The sequence below is a fragment of the Dama dama genome, chromosome 5 (assembly GCF_033118175.1).
Source record: "Dama dama isolate Ldn47 chromosome 5, ASM3311817v1, whole genome shotgun sequence".
Classification (NCBI taxonomy): Eukaryota; Metazoa; Chordata; class Mammalia; order Artiodactyla; family Cervidae; genus Dama; species Dama dama.
Genome location: NC_083685.1, coordinates 5,757,915 through 5,782,647, shown reverse-complemented (window position 1 = coordinate 5,782,647; position 24,733 = coordinate 5,757,915). Strand labels below are relative to the sequence as shown.

Genomic DNA, 24,733 nt, shown 5'->3' with positions numbered 1-24,733 from the left:
GCCCGCTCACGGCGCCCGTCCGTCACCCTCACTCAGAAAACATGGAATCACAAGTGACAGGGGCCGGAACACGTCTTTGCCGTCAGAGCCAGTGAAGCACTGATAACCCTGGAGTGACACTCACAGGCTCACTTAATTCCCTGGAATACACCACAAAGAGCATTGCTCCCCTGAAAGAGCGAGCACCAAACTGCCCCCCAGAGGAGACAGTCTGGTGCCACACGTGGTGTCCGTCACAGCAGCGTGTGCCCGTGCACACAGCCTGTGTGACCTCACATCCTTGGGAGCCAGAGCTGCCCCCAGGACAGCTTAGGGGTGGAGCGGGGAGCGGCCAGACGGCAGCACCCTCTCGCTGCACCGCCCTCACTAGACACGTGTCTGCCTGGACGGTGGGCTGGTTACCCCATTCAGGCACCTGGTCTGATTAATCTGGCCAAAGACATCCAGGGGAGTGTCATGTTCCCAGACAACGCTGTGTCCCCAAGTCCTAACGGGGACTGATGGGACACTCCCCAAGGCCCTGAATTAAACAGCTCCTACTGGAGTGAGACCAGCTCAGCACCCTGAGCTTCCCTGGGTACCAGGAGACCAGCATAACCAAGCTGTACGGGATGGGGGCCAGGGGGAGGCAGGAGGAAGTGGGGGGCTACTTGGTGGACAGACCGTTTGCAAAAAGGGTGAACAGTGCAGGATGGGGAGGACAGCGGTGAAGCATCTTCACCTAGACGTGCTGGGCGTCTCGGCTGATGGGACAGTGAGTGGGGAGGTCTGGGCAGGAGGGCCAAGTGGGCTGAAGGGCCTTTTTATTGAACCCGGGAAGTGCCAGAGGTACCTACCGGGGCCCAGCAACGCTAACCCTCTCAACACGCATCACGCCCGCAAGGTGCCAGGGTCCACAGAGGGCCAGCCCAAGGGTTCCTGCACTGGGCTGTGGGAAAGGGGGTCCGGGGTACAAGAGACTCTGCTGGTCACACAGAGAGGAGGCCAGGCTCTTGGAAAGAGGACTGCTTGCTGTGGGTTAGCCCACCTGGGGACAGGGCGGGAAAGGCCACTCCAAGGCCAGGAACAACGCGGGGCGAAGCACCCATGTTGGCAGTGGAACAGTGGGGTGCCGGGGACAGAGCACTGAGGGAAGTGGAGGGGGTGGGGCTGCAGGGTGAGCGGGCTGGGCGCCTTGGCCTCTGGGCTCCGGCCCACACCCTCAGCACCAGGCGTGCCTGAACAGGAAAACAACTCCACCAGGCCAGCTCCTTCCAAGGCTCATCAGAGAAAGGCCCGAGGACTTCACCCTTCCCTGCGGGCCTCTGGCGGGGCTCCAGAACTGGGACCAGGCTAGGACATGGTGCCCCCAGCCCTGGCCAGTTCAGGGGGGAAGCCGGTTGATGTCAGGTCCCTGGTCAGGGCTGGTAAACACGTGGCTGGCCGTGGCACTTCAGTGGCGGTTTCGGAGGACACTCTCTGGGCATCTGCACACTTGCAGGGGCAGGTCTCAGGCTAGGAAACCGCCCCCCCTCCTGCCCGGGGTCATAGGTGAGAGCAGTGGTTTCCTCACCTCCACATCGCTGGCCGGGACAGACTGCAGTCAACTAGCTCCCTGTGTGTGCGGCTTCTGTTTTTACTAGGACATCTGACATTCACAGTGACCGAAGGCCGCTCTCACTGGCCCGCAGCACACAGCCACGGCCCAGAGCCCCCACTGAGCTGCTCCTGCAGGCGCGGGGGCAGAGTCTGCCTGGCGGATGTGTCCGCGGCGCCCGCCCCGAGCCCCGGCCGGAGTGGTTGACAAGTGTGAGCGGCTGTGTGGGATGGCCGTTCCCTGCTCCCTGCTCCCACTGTCTTGCAATGTCACCATAGCCAGGACCCCCTCGCACTGCGGGCGCTCGGCCAGGGCTGCGGCCTCGGTGACTGCACTGCTTCGCTTTCTGCGGCAGCCTGGCTGACTTCTCTCTGCCTCGGCAATCTGGACTCAGATGGGGTAAGGGTGCTTTGACAGGGTGGATGCATCCCCTGTGACAAGCGTGTAAGCTGCGGGAGGGGCCGCATCCCCATTCAGGCTCCAGCCAGGCCCGCCACACCCACATCACCGCTCAGGAGGCAGGGCCACCCCTCCCCTAGGGATGAAGAGCCCACTTCAGGGAGGCCAGGAGGCTGCAGGGCAGGCAGGGTCAGGGCTCCCACCTGCCGGGGAGCCGTTTTTTGTGTCCCCCCAGCCTTGAGGACACGCTGAGCCCCCTGCACTCACCTCTGCTCCCCACCCTCCTTGAGTGGGGCCACAAAGGTGACCTGACCGCGGCGGCCCGGCTGCTCCGCGGGCGCAGGAAGGAGGGCTCCCGGGACTCGCAGCCGCGCCGCCACGTGGCTCCAGCAGGGGGCGCCGGCTCACCGTCCTCGAGGCCTCGTTCGCTGCCGGGGCGCCAGCTGGGCTAACAGCCCAGCCCTCAGCACAGCACAGAGGGTTTTCTCACACATCAGCTCCTTCCTTAGGTGATGTTTATTAATCTGCTTCTGGAGAAATACTCGTTTTCTCTGCGGCACGGCCATCTGTGTGCTAACGGGATGGGAGAGGCACTGAGCGGTACCCGGGCCGGGAGGCCGGCAGGCTGGGGGAGCGCCTGGGCTCGGCGCCCTCCGCAGAGCTCTGAGGTGAGGTGTGAGGCGCCCCGGGGCAGGGAGAGGCCGGGGTGGTTTATGTCTCTGGAACGATGACAAATGCCGGGCGGCCTGGGGAGCACGCGCGGCTCGTGAATCTCCCCGGGGATGAAGAGATCTATTCGCCAAGCAGGGGATTTATAACGCACGGCTGCAGAAGACCCTGCGCGCTGGGACTCACGCCGGCTCACACGCTGACGCGGCCCCACCCGAGGCCTGCCAGGCGCCCGGGGACACTGGGGACACTGCGGGATGCGCACTTGGAAGTCTCGGCCCCAAGTGCCGCTCTCAGCGTCAGGCTAGCTGCCCTGGCTTCCAGTCAGGGCCCCATGAAGGACGGGTGTTGAGGGCACATGCAGAGCCAGCGTGGTGGGACCCCACCCCAACACACACACATTTCTCAGGCCTTCAGTCAAGACGGGGAAATAGGTGAGCAGCAGAAATGGAGCAGCAGGGCTCAGCCCCCCAGAGGTAGGACTAAGCAAGGGTCCCGCCAGGCCCGAACACCCCAGGGACGGAGGTGGCCAGCCTGGCCCTGAGGTCCCGTCCATCCCGCTGGTCTCTCCGCTCGGAGGGAGGAACCCAAACCTAAGCTTGGCGCATCCCAGAGACCTGCAGGGACCAGGGCTCCACTTCCACCTGGAGGTCTCTATGCCAGGAGAACAGGCCGTCCTCCTCTGCGGAGGGACAGGGACTGGCAGAGCACAGGGGTGATTCTGACAGCAGGGAGGGTCGGGCTGACTGAGGAGGCGCAGGGCGGGGCCCCACCGGTGCCTCCCTGCACCTGGAGGTCCTCCACGCAGTTCTCAACTCCCTGCCAGCACTCAGGTCCTTCCCACCTGACCCCGTGCACGCATGGCCAAGATGGGAGCTGAGCCAGGAACACTCCCCGGGGGCCCTGCCGTCTTCAGGGCCACAGGAGGGAGGGGGCCTCAGCTGGGGTGGGCCTGGACCGGCGGACACATGCCCGTCCCTGGAAGCCTCCAAACAGAGACTCTAAGCCTGAGGCCCCGAGGCCCAGGGCAGGGGCAGGGCCCCACCGGCTCTCAACAGTCAGGCATCAGGAAGCCGGGAGCCCAGGGCCCAGCGCGGCCACAGCCTCAGGCCTTGCGCCCGTCTGGAATGCCTGACAGACAGATGCTGCACTGGGCACCGCGTTCGGTCTGCTTGCAGGATGTGCACAGGCCAGGGTGTGCGGGTGGGGGGAGGGGGGAGCAGGAGGGAGGGGGAAGGGAGGGCCAGAGGGCCCCACAGTGCTGAGCTCCTTCCAGGTGCCGCCCACCTTTGCTCAGACAGCTCCTCTCCTGCCCTGAGGTCTCTATCACAGGTTCTCACTTTCCAGTGGCCAGTTCAGGAGGCTTCCTGTCTGCACTCACAGCAGCAGGGTCCCAGGCCTTGGGGTTGGGGGTCCTGCTTCTGCTCCTCATGAGCTGCACGAGTCCCAAGAGGCCCCAGCCTTCCTCAGGGGGCCTCCTGCCCCACATTCGAGGAGCTGGGAGCAGTGCTGGCAGGCGGAGCTGAGCGCCTGCTCCACGGGCATCTGCTGCTTTGACCCACTGGGCTCCTCCTCCCCACACCTCGGCCCTGCCTGAGGCTCCAAAAATCCCCTAGGGGCTCTGAACTGCGACCTGAGGGAACGGGAGCTGGCCAGCCTGAGATCTGAACAAGTGCCTGGGTTTTAAGGTACCAGTGGAAAGATTAATTGATGAACCCATTATATTCAAGCAGCCAGTGACTCTCCACCACGAACATCCTCACATGAAGGCTGTCTCCTCGAGGAGGTGAAGGCTGTCAAAGGCTGCATTTTAAGTACTTATTCAATAAGCTGTCGGTGCTGTCTGCCTGCTCCCCTCCCCAGTCACCCACCACCCGCTCCCTGGCCTCTCCCTCCTCGAGGGGTGGGCTCAGGCAGAGACCCCTGCCCTTCCAGGGACGCGACTCCTCTCAAGTTCAGGGACAAACCTGGGCCGCGTGGGGCTCCTCTTCTGCTCGCAGGCTCTCCCGGGAAGGCTGGTCAACGGCTGGGACACACGTACCACCAAGGGGCTGGGGACAGCCCTCCTGAGGGACCATGGCGCGGCCCACTCTGCTCTTTGCTCTACAGCCCAGTCTGGGGTGGGGGGGCGGGTCACCTAGGAAAACCCGATGCCCAGGCCAGCCTCACACAGGCTTTGCCTGCTGACCCCTTTAGGGGCCCAAGCTGGGCCTTAGGGGGACGGGCTTACGATGCACTCAGGGATAGAAAGAAGAGGTCACTGTGTGTGTGGCCTGCCCAGCTGATGCTAACACAGAAACACCCTTTCCAAAGGGCCTTGTTCCCATGGGTGATCTGTGGGTCCTGTTCCACACAGGACCTGTCACCCCACAAACCTGTGGAGTCTCATGGAGTCTCATTCATTAACAAAGAACCCCCAGAGCCAAGTTAGTGTTTTCCAAGGACAGAAGGCACCACCTCAGAAGCGGTGAGCTCTCGCTCACTGGAGGAGTTCAGGCAAAGGCTGTGACCACCTGGAGGGAGCCTTAGATGGCTGGGATCTGGGAGCTGGAGCTCTGTCTCTGGAGCTGGCAAGACATGGATCCTAACAGTGGCCCTGTCACTGGGCCCATGTGACCCACCCATCAGGCAGGTCCATGTCGGAGCACTGACATGGGCGCGCGGGCCATGCATGGGGGCCTCTCTTTAATCTCTCCCATCTGGTCATGGGAGGCTGGTCCCCCAGGATGGTGGTGCCACCTCTCTTCTCGCAGGACCCTTGGTCTTTGTCACTGACTCTCTTGGGGGACCCTGACCAGGCCAAGGAGTCTCATTTGCCAATTAACCCTTTTGTGGGGGTGATTGGGGTATTAGTTGGAGGTTACAGAGCTGAGGGAGGGCTCTGGCCCCATCGTGACCCCTCTCTAGAAGGAGAAACCTCGACATGTTGTTGCTCTCCACTTTGGTTCTAACCACTGACATCTGGGCAATAAGAAAGTCCCTTCCTACCCTCTACCTCACACACACTGCCAGAAGGGGAAAGAGCAAAGACAGTGGCAACAGCAGTCGGAATCCTTCTGGGATACTGGCACCAGTGGGTCCTGGCTGGGTGCACCTGCTAGGCCAGGGCACGGCCTGGGACCCAGAATCCCGGAGCAGTAGACAGCATATCCTGTTCCTCTTCCTCTTTTCTTCAGGAAAAGTGATCTGCTGACTGCCCCTAGGTTCAGACACACACACACACACATGCATACCCATACATGCACAGCGGCGTTCCAGCCTCCAGCATAACTTCTCAAGCATTCTGCAAAACAAGGGGCAGAGGCCCCTTTGGGCACTGCTGCTCTGCCCAGTGGGGGACCTGAGGGTCAGGTGCTAAATGAGAGACTCCTTGCTTTTCCTCACTAGCAGTGCCTGCTCTGGGCTCAACATGCAACTGTGTTTTCTGCCAAAGTGCAGAGGCAAGAAGAAATATAGTGGTTGTGGTGACCTCAAGAACAAAGACCAAGCTGTGCAGTGTGTGGAGGGGAGGGGCAGAATTCTAAGGCCGAGTCTCAGCTGACTTGCATCCGCCACGGCAGCCTCATCCCCAACCAGTCCAGCGAACCACCCGGAACAACAGGGTCAGCAGCCCGTGAATCACAGAGCTGGAGGGCCCTGCCGCGGGGACCTGGCGCTGCTATACCCACGGCTGCTGCCACCTCACCTCCTCGGGCTCAGGGACCAGTGCTCTGCAAGCCCCCACAGTAGTGGGGTCTGCAGAAAAGCCACTTCTCAGCCGTCCCAGCCAGTGACACACCAGCCCGACCTCCTAGTCACGAAGAGGCAGAGAGAAAGGCCTGCAGGGACCCCACGAGGTCAGGACAGCTGGGAGGTGGGACCAGAAACACAGCCCTGCACCTGATGGGCGGCAGGTCTCCACCCTCCTGGCCTGTGTGTGCCCCTCAGCTGCAAGAGCCGTGGCTGGGCTGGAAGGTAGCAAGCGCCCGCACCGTCCTAGCCAGGATACCTCTGCTTCTGTGGGCCGCTAGGATGGACAGAGGCCCAGCACTCCCCTTCCTGGACTTGTGGTTGACAGCAGAGGCCTGTGGCACCCGGCACCAAAGCTGAAAACAGACTGTTTCCTCTCCTCCGATCTGCCCTCAGAAGCCTCTAGGAGGTCAGGACTGAAAAGGCGTGCAGAGAGGTGCAGGAGTTCCATTCCCGACATCTTCCTGAGGGCAGGCTTGAGGCTTTAGGCAGGTCAGGCCTGACGAGGGAGCTGGCCAGAGAGTAGCCAGGCAGTGAAGCCACTGCAGGCCTGGCAGCCCCTCCCAGCCTCAGGCTGGCCCATCCTCGGCCTGGCCGCAGGCACTGACCGCATTGTTTAATGAACCAGTGAGCTAACCGTGGTCCTGGGCTCACTGGACCTACCTCAGAGCTGCTAGGAGTGACAACAAACGTTTTCTCAAAGCAAGCAACTCCATGATACAAAATTCACACCCCTTCCTGTCCAGGGATGATGAGCTAGGACCCCGCGTACACCTAGTTTGACCCCTTCCTTGCCCAGCACCCAAGGCCCTGGAGGAGGGGCTCCTGCCCACGGACGCGCCTGAGATCAGGTGGGCCGCGGACACCTGACAGAGGCCTCTGGCGTGCACTCTCACACAAACGACACGAGGTGGGACAGGAAGAGAAAGGGCGGGTGAGGCCGCAACCTGGGGCGGTCAACAGCTGCTGCACAGGCACATGCACACTTCATCCCTCCAAAGTCTATCCACCCACATTATCGGGAGAATCCAAGTTTAACAGTGTCCTTCCCACTTCACTCAAGGCAGCAGAAAGGCAGCACACCTATGAGCCTTCTGCACATTCTGAAGCCTAGCGTGTGCTGTTCATACATTAGCTGCTGTAATCCCATGTTAAGGGAACCCTGCAAAGTAGGAAGCTTGTTCCCGCTTTAGTGACGAGGAAAAGGCTGACAGTGGTGAAGTCACCTGCTGCAGGTCCCACAGCTGACACGCGACAAGGCCAGACCCAAGTCCTGCGCTCTTCACACCCTAGCTTACAACCAGGGATGGCAGCACTGGCAGAGACCCCAGAGCCTGAGGAGCTGAGGCTGAGGATGCAGCCAGCCTCAACCCCACACCTCCTCGCGCCTGGTCCTGTCCCGTCCAAGAAATCAGAGCCCCGAGCGACACCTGCGAAGGGGACATGGCCGCAGAGGAAACTGGGAGTGAACCAGCCGGGGTCTCTGGCCTCCTGTCAACCAGACGCCAGTCCCTTCAGCCCTGGCTCCTGGCTCCCATCCCATCTGACTCACCCCTGGGAAAGTAAACATGCGTCTGTCACCCTGACAGCACAATAATGGGAGGAAACCGGGGCCTGGAGCAGGAGCACACAGGGCCCAGTGGCCCCCCCACAGCGGTCACTCCAGCCCGTGCGCCCGCTCCCCCTGCCACCCTGCAGAGGCAGGGGCCTCAGCGTCCAGGATGTCTTTCTGGAACGGTCTCTCCAAATGTGACTCCCAGGTGCTGCCAACCAGTGACAGTGGGACAAGTGCTCTTTAACCCCAACCGCCTCCCCTGTTCATCTGGACACAGCTCGGCTTGCACCCCTGGTGAAAAGACACAGGGGCGCGCCGGCTGGCAATTTCAACCTTGGCTCATCTCAACGCCAAGTACTTTGGTCAAGTAGTGGAGACAGGCCCAGGAGGGAATGGGTTCCTTCCCGGCAATGCTGGCATCTGCTCCCCTGGCCTCCCTCAGCCCCAGGCCAGAAAGGTCCAGGCACAGGGCCTGGCCGTGAGCTACTGGCACAAGCTGGCCAGGGAGAAAGTGTGTGATGCGGCTCTCTGTGCAGCCTCTCCTGGCGTCTGGGAGATCAGCCCCGAGGCCACGGGAGGGAGCGGCCGACCGTCCCCTGGGCCTCCCACCCAGCCACGTGGACAGTCACGTCAGGCCAGCTGCGCTTCCTCCCCCGACCCGGAGGGCTGCTGTGACCCCAAAGGCCAGGGCACCGCGCTTGCCCCAGCAGACCCCCATCCCACCAGAGCCCACGCAGCTGGAAGGTCACAGAAGCTGCATCACCCAGGAGGCAGGGCCACACGCACCTGTTAAAGAGGTTGTTGCGGCGAACCATCCGGAGAAAGCCAGTGGGGTCGGTGACCGAGTTGAGCCTGTTGTTCATCTCCTCGAACTGCTGGTCCATGATGTCTCCGGCTTCACTCTCGGTCTCACTGCTGGCACAGGCCCTGCGGGGAGACAGCAGAGAAAGGCGCTGAGTGCTGCAGGCCTGCTCCAAGGCCCCGTCCGAGGCTCCAGTGTGGCCCGGCTCCTCCAGAATCCCCTCATGCTCCCCTTGTCCCCCTTCTGCTCCCCACAGTCCTCCTGCTCATGTCCAGCACTGCCCCCTGGCTGCAAACCCTCTTCAGGAAGGGATTGCACCAGGGCCCAGGCTGCACTCCCTGCATCCAGCCTGTGCCCCACATGGACGGGGTGTGGAATCGCCCCTTGCTGAATGAATGGCACCACTTGCTGTGTCCTGCTGGCCAGTGGGCACTCCGCCAGCACAGGGCTTGGGCAAGGGCGCGGTGTGGCAGGAGCTCCGGTCCACTCCAGCTCGGAACCAGTAACTAAGCGCCTGCCTGTGCCAGGTGCCACACCCAGCAGGGGATGCACAGCCCCTAAAGGCACTTTTCCCGACGAGGACACAGACATGCCCAAGAGTGGCGGCAAGGCCAGGCAAAGGGGGACTGCTGAAATGAAGGCTTGAGAAACACGGCTGATTGAAGCCCATTCCAAGGTCAGCATGAAGATGTTATAAGTTTTGAATTACTAAATTCGTATTTCCCCTATGACAGACTGCAAAAGAGCATCTCACTATGGGTTTTAAATAAACAGAAGTACTCAGGACTGTCTTGATTCACCAGTCTGAGTAAAATAAGAGAGGGCATATTAAACGTAAAAGCCGTGCCCCGTGGCCCTGACAGACCAAGCAGAGGCAGCTTGCGTGGTTGCAGACGTGTCGAGGGAGTGCTGGCCGCCCCCAGGCCCACCTCGACCCCGGCCACTGCACCTGGGGCTCAGCAAAGGCCGCTCCATGTGTGGGGACCCGCCTTCCTTCAGCGCCCGTTGCTTCCAGACTCTGGAAATGCAGTGACGTCCGCTCACAGGCGACTCCCAGCCCGCACGGCAACTGTGTCTAAAGCTCCTGCTGCCTAAGGAGCGGGTGGAGGGTAGAGAGCGCTGGGGGCACAGGACAGACTGACGGACCAGCCACGTAAGCTGCTCACGTGCAGGAGAAGTAGAACCTGGGCAGGGACAGACCCACTGCCAGAGAGAAGAGCTCGGCGCACCGAGACTCAGGCTGAGGGTGAGCACGGCCTGCCTCCAACAGCCAGGCCGGTGAGCCCCTGGCATCTGGATCACAGGACAGAGAAGGGGAGGACTTTCCCCCGGGTCGTCCTGGGGCCAACGAGATGCAGCGTGTGATGCCACTTAGTACACCTGAAGGCTCTACCTGAGCGTCAGCCCAGATGAGAGGGTCCATATTAGGTGTCAACTTGAGCGGGCCCCGGGGTGCCCGGCCCAGCATTCCTCTGGGTGTGCCTGTGAGGGCGTTTCCAGGTGAGATTAACATCGGAATCTAGACTGAGGGAAGCAAACTGCTCTCCCCGGCTCGGTGGGCCCCGTCCAGCCCGCTGAGCATCTGAACTGGAGGACAAGAGGAGTGAGAGGGGCCTCCCCGCCCGCCTCCCCGAAGCTGGGGTGTGGCGCTTCCCACCTCAAACATGGACGCCCCACAGCTTACACCACCGGCTCTCCGTCTCTGGCTCGCCAACAACAGACCCGGGGCGTCTTGGCCTTCACAACTGTGTGAGCCAACTCCCCACAACAAACCCCGCGTGCAAGTGTGCCTGTCGGTCCTGTCTCTGCAGAGCCTGGCATGAGGCGCCAGAGCCCTACTCAGCCGTGCTCCTTGGAGAAGGTCACACCAACGCCCCACCACTGGGAGGGGATCCCAGGAGCTGAGCCCCAGAGAAGTGCTGGGAGACGGACAGCTTTCAGAGATGGCAAAGAGGTGTGATCTCTGAGCCAGCGACCCTCCTTCACCCCAGAACCACACCAATGGCTGATCAAGGCATTACTGGCCCGACTTCCTCCCGGCCCCACAACTAAACCCGGCCCTTCAAACCCAGCACACTGCCTGGCACACAGCAGGTGTACAAGGAAGAATGGCTCAACTACGCCAGCACCGGAGAGCATCTTACAACATGCAGGGTATTTCTGGCCAGATGTGATTTCATCTGTACAGCAAGCCTGTGAGGCAGCTCTCGTCATCTCCTCTAGGCCTGGAGAAGCTGAGGAGCTAGCCCAGAAGCACTCAGCGGTGGAGCCAGGCCTGACTCCCACCCCTCCCCCTCTGAGGTTCCAAGCCTCTCGCACATTCCATCTCTCTCTGCTGGGCTTTGACAGGGAAGGGAGGGAATGAAGACAGGAAACAAGACGAACCAGGAAACTTCCGAGCACCTAAACAAATCACCCTGCCTCCACCCGGCTGGAGAGCAGGGAACGAAGCTTTATTCCTCCTGCCACCCCACGGGTGTCAGTCGACCAGGCCAGCAGCTGAAGGTTGAAAATGCTCCCTTGGGAGCTCAGGGCCCTTCATGGAGACCCTGGTAAATATCACTCAACAAGCTCTTCTGTCCAGGGACACATTTATCATCTGAACATGACGGCCTGCTCCGAGCTGAGAAATCTGCTTGTCACTCAGCGCTTTGCAAAGGGGAGAAGAATCGACTGCACCGGCATCAGCCTCCATTATCTTGCAGCTCTGCTCTCCCTGTCAGCTGCAGACGGAGCCCTCAGAATCTCATGCTTAATGTGGTTGTTTCCTATTTCCTGACCCTTCAGAGTATTAACACCAAAGGGAAAAACAAACAGGTGATGTCACAGATAAGGGAATCTCCCATTTACAAAGCGAGCCTCATCTGTACGGCAGGGAGCCCAAGTGCCTTACCATCAGTGGTTGTCATATCACAGTCACAGCCCTCTCATCTCTCTAAGAGACTTTCTAGAGATGGCACAGCAGCTGGTCTGGTTCCATTCACTTTGATCCAACAAGGATTACTAACCGAGAGCTACATGCAAGAGCCACAGAGGCCAGACAGAAGACAGTAACATGCTTTCAAGGTACAATACATCCAGTATGACCAGTGATCACTGGCTAAGGTGGGTTAAGAAGAAGGCAGGAGGGTGTCAGCCTGGAGTCAAGGAAGGGAGTGTGCGAGAGCCCTCTGGAATCATCGGAATCTGAGAAGCACTGGAAGGACAGCTTAGACAGGAAGCGACTGGGGTGGTGTGTGGGAATCAGGGGATGGAATGGTATGAGAAGGCATGGAGGTAAGAGAGTAGGGGGCTCTCTGGGGCCCAGAGACTAGCCCTGGTGAGCTGGAGGAGATGGTAAGAGTGGCGGAGAGAAAGGAGAGAGAGGGGTAGGGCCTTGAACCTGGAAGGCAGTGGAGAGCTGTCAGTCCAGGCTTCTGGTGGGCTCAGGGCGGTTGTCTGAGAGGCAGTCAGCTGACCCAGAGTGGAGAACATGGACTACACGGGGCGGAGAGAGAAAATCAGGTGGCTTTTAGCAGCACTGCTCAGAAGCAGCCCTGAAGGCCCAGGGCCAAGCCCGAAGGAGACTGCTGTCCCCTCACACCTACTGGGAGCCCAGTTATCGGGAGTCACTGCGATGTTAATAATACATCAGTGTGCCTGGGTCTCAACACCCCCAAGTGAGGCAAGCTTTCCACAGCCCTCAGGCTTGGAGATCTGGGTAGCAGCTCCCTCCTCCCCCAAATCCCGTCTCCCTCCCTATAAATGGACATTCCTGGCCATGACCCCACGTTCCTGGTTCCTCCTCATTATTTGCTCTCTACTGTCACCAACAATGGTTCTGCTTGTCCTGTGGTTGGGCCAACTTAACTCATAAGTCTAGATGTGTAAACTAGGGTGGCAAGGTGGTGAATGAGAAAGCGAGAACTATCAGGAAAATACCACCAAACAGAGAACTTGTTTGCCTGAAACTCATTGAAGGAAAAGGATAAAAGACAACTAGCAGTTAATTTATAGCAGATGAGCCCGTGGTGGCAAATAAAGAAACTGAAAATAGGAGCTGGTCTTCAGTGGAAGAGGAATGGGTTTAGTTTGGACATGATGAACATGCAGACAGGACTCTGTATTGGTGATGCCAATTGTGCAGATACTGACTCTATTATTGAGATGGTCTTCATTCCAAAAGGGCTGGAGACTTAGAAATTCAGGTCTGGTGCTAAAGACAGAGCTTGGGACCAATTGTTTGATAGCTCATTCATTTATTTGCCCAATAAATATTATTAAATATTTGTTATAAATATCCTGCTATGCCAGGTTCTAGTTCCAGGTGATATGGAGTAAGCACATGGAGTAAGCACTCCATCTTTCTGAATGAATGTCACTGCACTCTCTGTCTGGACTGCATGGAATAGGATGTCTGAGGAACACGAAAAGTTAGTATCAGGCAAACGTGGGAAGAAGATCAGAATTCAAAATGGCACCAAATCACAACTGAACATCACATTCTTTGTCTCTGCAGAATCCATCAGACAACTCTCTGCAGCTCCCCCTTCTCTGTAGCCCCCCTTCTCTGCAGAAGTGGGCATCAGCATGAACAGAGACTTCCAGGAGAAGATGATCTCTATTTCCAGCTCAGAGACAACAGAGAAAACCCCCCATTTTTCTTATTCTCTCATCTCTGTTCTCATGTTACAGGCCACAAACAATCCTGTCAATTGACCTACTCTAAAATAATTGCTAATGGAAGAAGAAAAATGACATAAGAAAGCATCAGGAACATCAAGAAAAAAGGGAGAGTAATATAAATATCAGATGTCTGAGTAAATATAATAGACTATTCTTCTCCTCACACTGTCTCCTGGAGTTTTCACATAAGTAGATGTAGTATATAAGACAAATGCAAGATGGGGGGGGGGGGGGGGCAGGCGGCAGGTTGTGTGGTGGTAGAGGTTCCCATATGGTGATGAGACTTTTACATTTCATTCAAATTAATAAAGTATCAACAGCAAGTAAACTGCAAACTATAAAAAGTATATATGTATTATAATCTCTAGAATAATTATTTTAAAAGTTATAAAAGAGACAGTCAAAGACATAAGAGATAAATTAAAATGAATTTTTTAAAAGTTCAAAACTCCAAAATAAGGCAGGAATGGGGAATTAAAGGAATAAAAAACAAAGAACCAACAGAAAACAAATATTCAAATACTGATATGACATACATAAGCCCACACATATCAATAATTATATTAAACATAAATGGTCTAAATGTAGGAGCTGACAGAATGGAATTTAAAAATAATCTAATTAAATGCTTCTACAAGAAAGTCTCCTCAAATATAATGATATTAGAAGGAGTAAAGTAAAAGGCAAAGAGATAGACCATGCAAATATTATTCCAAAACAAAGCTGGAGTGCTTATGTTAACAAGTAGACTTGTATACAAGTAGACTTCAAAGCAAAGAAAATTACCAGGGATAAAGAGGGACATTACACAATGATAAAAGGGCCAATTCATCAGGAATGCACAACGGTTCTAAATGTGTTTTCACCTTTCAACAGAGCTTCAAAATATATGATGTAAAAAGTGACAGAACTGAAAAGAGAGGTGCATAAATTGAGACTTCAATGCTCCTTTCTCAGTAGTTGACAGAATTGGTACACAGAAAATCAATAAGATACAAAACAACTTAACAATACCATCAACCAACTGAATATAACTGACATTCAGAGAAAACTCCACCCAACAAAAGTTCAATACATATTCTTGTCAAATTCATAGTGAGTATTCCCCAAGATAGACCATATCCTCAGTCATAAAACAAACCTTAATAGTTTTTTAAAAATTGAAATCATGCAAAATAAGTTCTTCACCCACCATGGATTTAGATTTGAAAGTAAAAAAACAACAGGAAAGTCTCCAAACTCTTGGAAACCAAACAACTCACTTCTAAAAAACTGTTATACAAGAAGTCTTAAGTGAAATTAGGAAAATATTTCGAGCTGAACAAAATTCTAAGTACAACATAAAATTTGTGGGACATAAATAAAGACTTAGAGATACATTTATAGCCCTAAATGCTTATATTAAAAAAGAAAGGACTGGGACTTCCCTGGTGGTCCAGTGGTTAAGAATCCACCTTCCAATGCAGGGGGCGTGAGTAAGACCCCCTCATCAGGGAACTGAGATCCCATATACCATGGGACAACTAAGCTTGCATACTGCAGTTAGAGAGCCCACATGCTGTGACTCAAGAAGCCCACGTGCTCTAGAGCCTGTGCTCTGCAATGAGAGATGCATGCCACAACAAAGAGGCCATGCAGCCAAAAGTTTTATAAAAGGTGTTGTGGGGAGGAGCCAAGATGGCGGAGGAGTAGGATGGGGAGACCACTTTCTCTCCTACAAATTCATCAAAAGAATAACTGAACGCAGAGCAAACATCACAAAACAACTTCCGATCGCTAGCTGAGGTCATCAGGCGCCCAGAAAAGCAGCCCATTGTCTTCAAAAGGAGGTAGGACAAAATATAAAGGATAAAAAGTGAGACAAAAGAGCTAAGGATGGAGATCCGTCCCAGGGAGTCTTAGGCGGCATTGCTTGGGCTAGGGTCCGGGCCTGAGTGCCCTGAGGACAATCAGAGGGAGCTTCTGTGAGTTGCCAACTTGAACTGTGGGAGACCAAGAGAGAGAAAATTAACCGGCCCGAACACACTGCCGGCCGTTCGCAGAACAAAGGGACCGAGAAAGTCCAGAGAAGAGCTCGCAGGCTGCCGACCGGCCCAGCCCCGCCGGAGGCAGGAGGCAGGGGGGAGGGGAAGGTCGCGGCGAGACACAGGGCGCAGGCACCCGACCGGCGCGGGCGGGGACTGGGGCTGGGGACGCGGAGGGCAGAAGGCGCGCGCACCCGACTGGCGCCAGCGGAAACTGAGACTGGGTCCGCGGAGGGGAGGGGGCGCGCCACACCTGGGGAGAGTGCGCCCACCAAGGCCCTGGCTGCCTGGACCGCTCTGACGGGGAAGGCGCAGAGAGCAGGTGCAGCTTTTTGCTCCGCGCTTTTGTGGAACACCCAAGGGCTGGAACCGCGCGCAGCGCGGGGCGCGCTCCATATAGAGCAGCCGGGAGCCTGAGCGGCGCAGACGGAGAAAGCAGCGCCAGCCCCTCCCCGCGGCGCCAGCCCCTCCCCGCAGAGCCACGGAACTAGCTACCTGAATAAGAGTCCACCTCCGCCCGCCTGTGTCAGGGCGGAAATGAGGCTCTGAAGAGACCGGCAAACAGAAGCCAAATAAACAAAGGGAACCGCTTCAGAAGGGACTGGTGCAACAGATTAAAATCCCTGTAGAAAACACCGACTACACCAGAAGGGGCCTGTAGATATCGAGAAGTGTAAGCTGGAACGAGGAGCTATCTGAAACTGAGCCAAACCCATACTGACCGCAACAGCTCCAGAGAAATTCCTAGATATATTTTTACTTTTTTTTTTTCTTTTTTATTTTTTCTCTTTTATTTTCCTTTAAAATTCCCTATTACTCCCCCATTACTCCTTAACTTTCATTTTCATGATTTTTACGATTTTTTTAATTAGGGGGAAAAATTTTTTTTTTCTTTCCTTTTTTTTTTTTTTTTCTTTATTTCCTTTTTTTTTTTCTTTCCTTTTTCTCTTCTATTTTTCTTTTTCTCTTATTTCTTTTAAAGTCCTCTAGTACTCCTCTACTACTCCTTAATTTTCATTTTCAACACACTATAACCTTACCAAAAAAAAAAAAAGAGAGAAGACCTATTTTTAAACCGAACTTCATATATATTTCTAAAATTTTTTGTGTGTGTTTTGGTTTTTATTTTTAATATAGTATTTTTAAGAGTCTAACCTCTACTCTAGATTTGTAATTTTTTGTTTTTCAGTATATGATATAAATTGTGAACATTTAAGAATCCAATATTCAGTTCCCATTTTTATTCAGGAGTGTGTTGATTACTCTCTCCCAATCTTGACTCTCCGTTTTTTACCTCAGAACACCTCTATTTTCTCCTTTCCCCTTCTCTTCCCAATCCAATTCTGTGAATCTTTGTGCGTGTCTGGGCTACGGAGAACACTCTGGGAACAGACAACTGTGTAGATCTGTCTCTCTCCTCTTGAGTCCCCCTTTTTCTCCTCCTGCTCATCTCTATCTCCCTCCTTCCTCTCCTCTTCTTCTTGTAACTCTGTGAACCTCTCTGGGTGTCCCTAACAGGGGAGAATCTTTTCACCATTAACCTAGAAATTTTATTATCAGTGCTGTAGAGTTGGAGAAGTCCTGAGACTACAGGAAGAATAAAACTGAAATCCAGAGGCAGGAGACTTAAGCCACAAACCTGAGAACACCAGAAAACTCCTGACTACATGGAACTTTAAGTAATAAGTGACTGTCCAAAAGCCTCTATACCTACACTGAAACCAACCACCACCCAAGAGCCAATAAGTTTTAGAGCAAGACATACCACGCAAATTCTCCAGCAACGCAGGAACATAGCCCTGAATGTCAACATACAGGCTGTTCAAGTTCACACCTAACACATAGACCCATCTCAAAACTCATTACTGGGCACTCCATTGCTCTCCAAAGAGAAGAAATCAAGTTCCATGCACCAGAACACTGACGCAAGCCTCCCTAACCAGGAAACCTTGACAAGCCAATCGTCTAACCCCACCCACTGGGTAAATCCTCCACAAGAAAAAGGAACCACAGACCTCCAGAATACAGAAAGCCCACTCCAGACACAGCAATCTAAACAAGATGAAAAGGCAGAGAAATACCCAACAGGTAAAGGAACATGAAAAATGCCCACCAAGTCAAACAAAAGAGGAGGAGATAGGGAATCTACCTGAAAAAGAATTTAGAATAATGATAATAAAAATGATCCAAAATCTTGAAAACAAAATGGAGTTACAGATAAATAGCCTGGAAACAAAGATTGAAAAGATGCAAGAAATGTTTAATAAAGACCTAGAAGAAATAAAAAAGAGTCAATTAAAAATGAATAATGCAATGAATGAGATCAAAAACACTCTGGAGGGAACCAAGAGTAGAATAACGGAGACAGAAGATAGGATAAGTGAGGTAGAAGATAAAATGGTGGAAATAAATGAAGCAGAGAGGAAAAAAGAAAAAAGGATCAAAAGAAATGAGGACAACCTCAGGGACCTCTGGGACAATGTGAAACGCCCCAACATTCGAATCATAGGAGTCCCAGAAGAAGAAGACAAAAAGAAAGGCCATGAGAAAATACTCGAGGAGATAATAGCTGAAAACTTCCCTAAAATGGGGAAGGAAATAGCCACCCAAGTCCAAGAAACCAAGAGAGTCCCAAACAGGATAAACATAAGGCGAAACACCCCAAGACACATATTAATCAAATTAACAAAGATCAAACACAAAGAACAAATACTAAAAGCAGCAAGGGAGAAACAACAAATAACACACAAAGGGATTCCCATAAGGATAACAGCTGATCTATCAATAGAAACTCTCCAGGCCAGAAGGGAATAGCAGGACGTACTGAAAGTAATGAAAGAGAATAACCTACAGCCTAGATTACTGTATCCAGCAAGGATCTCATTCAGATATGAAGGAGAATTCAAAAGCTTTACAGACAAGCAAAAGCTGAGAGAATTCAGCACCACCAAACTAGCTCTTCAACAAATGCTAAAGGATCTTCTCTAGACAGGAAATGCATAAAGGTTGTATAAACGTCAACCCAAAACAACAAAGTAAATGGCAACAGGACCACACCTATCAATAATTACCTTAAATGTAAATGGGTTGAATGCCCCAATCAAAAGACAAAGATTGGCTGAATGGATACAAAAATAAGACCCCTATATATGCTGTCTACAAAAGACCCACCTCAAAACAAGAGACACATACAGACTAAAAGTGAAGGGCTGGAAAAAAATATTTCACGCAAACAGAGACCAAAAGAAAGCAGGAGTCGCAACACTCATATCAGATAAAATAGACTTTCAAATAAAGGATGTGAAAAGAGACAAAGAAGGACACTACATAATGATCAAAGGATCAATCCAAGAAGAAGATATAACAATTATAAATATATATGCACCCAACATAGGAGCACCGCAATATGTACGGCAAACACTAACGAGTATGAAAGAGGAAATTAATAGTAACACAATAATAGTGGGAGACTTTAATACCCCACTCACAACTATGGACAGATCAACTAAACAGAAAACTAACAAGGAAACACAAACCTTAAATGACACAATGGACCAGCTAGACCTAATTGATATCTATAGGACATTTCACCCCAAAACAATCAACTTCACCTTTTTCTCAAGTGCACACGGAACCTTCTCCAGAATAGGTCACATCCTGGGCCATAAATCTGGTCTTGGAAAATTCAAAAAAATTGAAATCATTCCAGTCATCTTTTCTGACCACAGTGCAGTAAGATTAGATCTCAATTACAGGAAAAAAATTGTTAAAAATTCAAACATATGGAGGCTAAATAACACGCTTCTGAATAACCAACAAATCATAGAAGAAATCAAAAAAGAAATCAAAATATGTATAGAAATGAATTGAAAATGAAAACACACAACCCAAAACCTATGGGACACTGTAAAAGCAGTGCTAAGGGGAAGGTTCATAGCATTACAGGCTTACATCAAGAAACAAGAAAAAAGCCAAATAAATAACCTAACTCTACACCTAAAGCAATTAGAGAAGGAGGAAATGAAGAACCCCAGGGTTAGCAGAAGGAAAGAAATCTTAAAAATCAGGGCAGAAATAAATGCAAAAGAAACTGAAGAGACCATAGCAAAAATCAACAAAGCTAAAAGCTGGTTTTTTGAAAAAATGAACAAAATTGACAAACCATTAGCAAGACTCATTAAGAAACAAAGAGAGAAGAACCAAATTAACAAAATTAGAAATGAAAATGGAGAGATCACAACAGACAACACTGAAATACAAAGGATCATAAGAGACTACTACCAGCAGCTCTATGCCAATAAAATGGACAACTTGGATGAAATGGACAAATTCTTAGAAAAGTATAACTTTCCAAAACTGAACCAGGAAGAAACAGAAGATCTTAACAGACCCATCACAAGCAAGGAAATTGAAACTGTCATCAAAAATCTTCCAGCAAACAAAAGCCCAGGACCAGATGGCTTCACAGCTGAATTCTACCAAAAATTTAGAGAAGAGCTAACACCTATCTTACTCAAACTCTTCCAGAAAATTGCAGAAGAAGGTAAGCTTCCAAACTCATTCTATGAGGCCACCATCACCCTAATTCCAAAACCAGACAAAGATGCCACAAAAAAAAGAAAACTGCAGGCCAATATCACTGATGAACATAGATGCAAAAATCCTTAACAAAATTCTAGCAAACAGAATCCAACAACATATTAAAAAAATCATACACCATGACCAAGTGGGCTTTATCCCAGGAATGCAAGGATTCTTTAATATCCGCAAATCAATCAATGTAATACACCACATTAACAAACTGAAAGATAAAAACCATATGATTATCTCAATAGATGCAGAGAAAGCCTTTGACAAAATTCAACACTCATTTATGATTAAAACTCTCCAAAAAGCAGGAATAGAAGGAACATACCTCAACATAATAAAAGCTATATATGACAAACCCACAGCAAGCATCACCCTCAATGGTGAAAAATTGAAAGCATTTCCCCTGAAATCAGGAACAAGACAAGGGTGCCCACTCTCACCACTACTATTCAACATAGTGTTGGAAGTTCTGGCCACAGCAATCAGAGCAGAAAAAGAAGTAAAAGGAATCCAGATAGGAAAAGAAGAAGTAAAACTCTCACTGTTTGCAGATGACATGATCCTCTACATAGAAAACCCTAAAGACTCTACCAGAAAATTACTAGAGCTAATCAATGAATATAGTAAAGTTGCAGGATATAAAATTAACACACAGAAATCCCTTGCATTCCTATATACTAACAATGAAAAAACAGAAAGAGAAATGAAGGAAACAATACCATTCACCATTGCAGCAAAAAGAATAAAATACTTAGGAGTATATCTACCTAAAGAAACAAAGGACCTATACATAGAAAACTATAAAACACTGATGAAAGAAATCAAAGAGGACACAAACAGATGGAGAAACATACCGTGTTCATGGATTGGAAGAATTAATATTGTCAAAATGGCTATTCTACCCAAAGCAGTCTATAGATTCAATGCAATCCCTATCAAGCTACCAACGGTATTTTTCACAGAACTAGACCAAAGAATTTCACAATTTGTATGGAAATACAAAAAACCTCGAATAGCCAAAGTAATCTTGAGAAAGAAGAATGGAACTGGAGGAATCAACCTGCCTGACTTCAGACTCTACTACAAAGCCACAGTCATCAAGACAGTATGGTACTGGCACAAAGACAGAAATATAGATCAATGGAACAGAATAGAAAGCCCAGAGATAAATCCACGAACCTATGGACACCTTATCTTTGACAAAGGAGGCAAGGATATACAATGGAAAAAAGACAACCTCTTTAACAAGTGGTGCTGGGAAAACTGGTCAACCACTTGTAAAAGAATGAAACTAGAACACTTTCTAACACCATACACAAAAATAAACTCAAAATGGATTAAAGATCTAAATGTAAGACCAGAAACTATAAAACTCCTAGAGGAGAACATAGGCAAAACACTCTCCGACATAAATCAAAGCAAGATCCTCTATGACCCACCTCCCAGATTATTGGAAATAAAAGCAAAACTAAACAAATGGGACCTAATGAAATTTAAAAGCTTTTGCACTACAAAGGAAACTATAAGTAAGGTGAAAAGACAGCCCTCAGATTGGGAGAAAATAATAGCAAATGAAGAAACAGACAAAGGATTAATCTCAAAAATATACAAGCAACTCCTGCAGCTCAATTCCAGAAAAATAAATGACCCAATCAAAAAATGGGCCAAAGAACTAAACAGACATTTCTCCAAAGAAGACATACAGATGGCTAACAAACACATGAAAAGATGCTCAACATCACTCATTATTAGAGAAATGCAAATCAAAACCACAATGAGGTACCATTACAGGCCAGTCAGGATGGCTGCTATCCAAAAGTCTACAAGCAATAAATGCTGGAGAGGGTGTGGAGAAAAGGGAACCCTCTTACACTGTTGGTGGGAATGCAAACTAGTACAGCCGCTATGGAAAACAGTGTGGAGATTCCTTAAAAAACTGGAAATAGAACTGCCATATGACCCAGCAATCCCACTTCTGGGCATACACACTGAGGAAACCAGATCTGAAAGAGACACGTGCACCCCAATGTTCATCGCAGCACTGTTTATAATAGCCAGGACATGGAAGCAACCTAGATGCCCATCAGCAGATGAATGGATAAGGAAGCTGTGGTACATATATACCATGGAATATTACTCAGCCATTAAAAAGAATTCATTTGAACCAGTCCTAATGAGATGGATGAAGCTGGAGCCCATTATACAGAGTGAAGTAAGCCAGAAAGATAAAGAACATTACAGCATACTGACACATGTATATGGAATTTAGAAAGATGATAACGATAACCCTATATGCAGAACAGAAAAAGAGACACAGAAATATAGAACAGACTTTTGAACTTTGTGGGAGAATGTGAGGGTGGGATATTTCAAAAGAACAGCATGTATACTATCTATGGTGAAACAGATCACCAGCCCAGGTGGGATGCACGAGACAAGTGCTCCGGCCTGGTGCACTGGGAAGACCCAGAGGAATCGGGTGGAGAGGGAGGTGGGAGGGGGGATCGGGATTGGGAATACATGTAAATCCATGGCTGATTCATATCAATGTATGACAAAACCCACTGGAAAAAAATAATAATAATAATAATAAAAAAAGAAAAAAGAAAAAAAAATAATAAAAATAAAAAATAAAAATAAAAAAAAAAGAAGATATAACAATTATAAATATATATGCACCCAACATAGGAGCACCGCAATATGTACGGCAAACACTAACGAGTATGAAAGAGGAAATTAATAGTAACACAATAATAGTGGGAGACTTTAATACCCCACTCACAACTATGGACAGATCAACTAAACAGAAAACTAACAAGGAAACACAAACCTTAAATGACACAATGGACCAGCTAGACCTAATTGATATCTATAGGACATTTCACCCCAAAACAATCAACTTCACCTTTTTCTCAAGTGCACACGGAACCTTCTCCAGAATAGGTCACATCCTGGGCCATAAATCTGGTCTTGGAAAATTCAAAAAAATTGAAATCATTCCAGTCATCTTTTCTGACCACAGTGCAGTAAGATTAGATCTCAATTACAGGAAAAAAATTGTTAAAAATTCAAACATATGGAGGCTAAATAACACGCTTCTGAATAACCAACAAATCATAGAAGAAATCAAAAAAGAAATCAAAATATGTATAGAAATGAATTGAAAATGAAAACACACAACCCAAAACCTATGGGACACTGTAAAAGCAGTGCTAAGGGGAAGGTTCATAGCATTACAGGCTTACATCAAGAAACAAGAAAAAAGCCAAATAAATAACCTAACTCTACACCTAAAGCAATTAGAGAAGGAGGAAATGAAGAACCCCAGGGTTAGCAGAAGGAAAGAAATCTTAAAAATCAGGGCAGAAATAAATGCAAAAGAAACTGAAGAGACCATAGCAAAAATCAACAAAGCTAAAAGCTGGTTTTTTGAAAAAATGAACAAAATTGACAAACCATTAGCAAGACTCATTAAGAAACAAAGAGAGAAGAACCAAATTAACAAAATTAGAAATGAAAATGGAGAGATCACAACAGACAACACTGAAATACAAAGGATCATAAGAGACTACTACCAGCAGCTCTATGCCAATAAAATGGACAACTTGGATGAAATGGACAAATTCTTAGAAAAGTATAACTTTCCAAAACTGAACCAGGAAGAAACAGAAGATCTTAACAGACCCATCACAAGCAAGGAAATTGAAACTGTCATCAAAAATCTTCCAGCAAACAAAAGCCCAGGACCAGATGGCTTCACAGCTGAATTCTACCAAAAATTTAGAGAAGAGCTAACACCTATCTTACTCAAACTCTTCCAGAAAATTGCAGAAGAAGGTAAGCTTCCAAACTCATTCTATGAGGCCACCATCACCCTAATTCCAAAACCAGACAAAGATGCCACAAAAAAAAGAAAACTGCAGGCCAATATCACTGATGAACATAGATGCAAAAATCCTTAACAAAATTCTAGCAAACAGAATCCAACAACATATTAAAAAAATCATACACCATGACCAAGTGGGCTTTATCCCAGGAATGCAAGGATTCTTTAATATCCGCAAATCAATCAATGTAATACACCACATTAACAAACTGAAAGATAAAAACCATATGATTATCTCAATAGATGCAGAGAAAGCCTTTGACAAAATTCAACACTCATTTATGATTAAAACTCTCCAGAAAGCAGGAATAGAAGGAACATACCTCAACATAATAAAAGCTATATATGACAAACCCACAGCAAGCATCACCCTCAATGGTGAAAAATTGAAAGCATTTCCCCTGAAATCAGGAACAAGACAAGGGTGCCCACTCTCACCACTACTATTCAACATAGTGTTGGAAGTTTTGGCCACAGCAATCAGAGCAGAAAAAGAAGTAAAAGGAATCCAGATAGGAAAAGAAGAAGTGAAACTCTCACTGTTTGCAGATGACATGATCCTCTACATAGAAAACCCTAAAGACTCTTCCAGAAAATTACTAGAGCTAATCAATGAATATAGTAAAGTTGCAGGATATAAAATTAACACACAGAAATCCCTTGCATTCCTATATACTAACAATGAAAAAACAGAAAGAGAAATGAAGGAAACAATACCATTCACCATTGCAACAAAAAGAATAAAATACTTAGGAGTATATCTACCTAGAGAAACAAAAGACCTATACATAGAAAACTATAAAACACTGATGAAAGAAATCAAAGAGGACACAAACAG

General features: G+C 49.8%; 1 protein-coding gene across 3 annotated transcripts in view; it reads right to left on the bottom strand.

Moving 5' to 3' along the window:
• TTC28 (tetratricopeptide repeat domain 28) overlaps window positions 1–24,733 on the bottom strand; it is a 575,569-nt gene that overhangs the window by 21,899 nt on the left and 528,937 nt on the right. For all 3 annotated transcript variants that reach the window (XM_061141642.1, XM_061141643.1, XM_061141644.1), the window contains one exon: window positions 8,715–8,855. In XM_061141642.1, coding sequence (XP_060997625.1) covers window positions 8,715–8,855 — 141 coding nt within the window. The remainder of the gene's footprint in view (window positions 1–8,714; window positions 8,856–24,733) is intronic.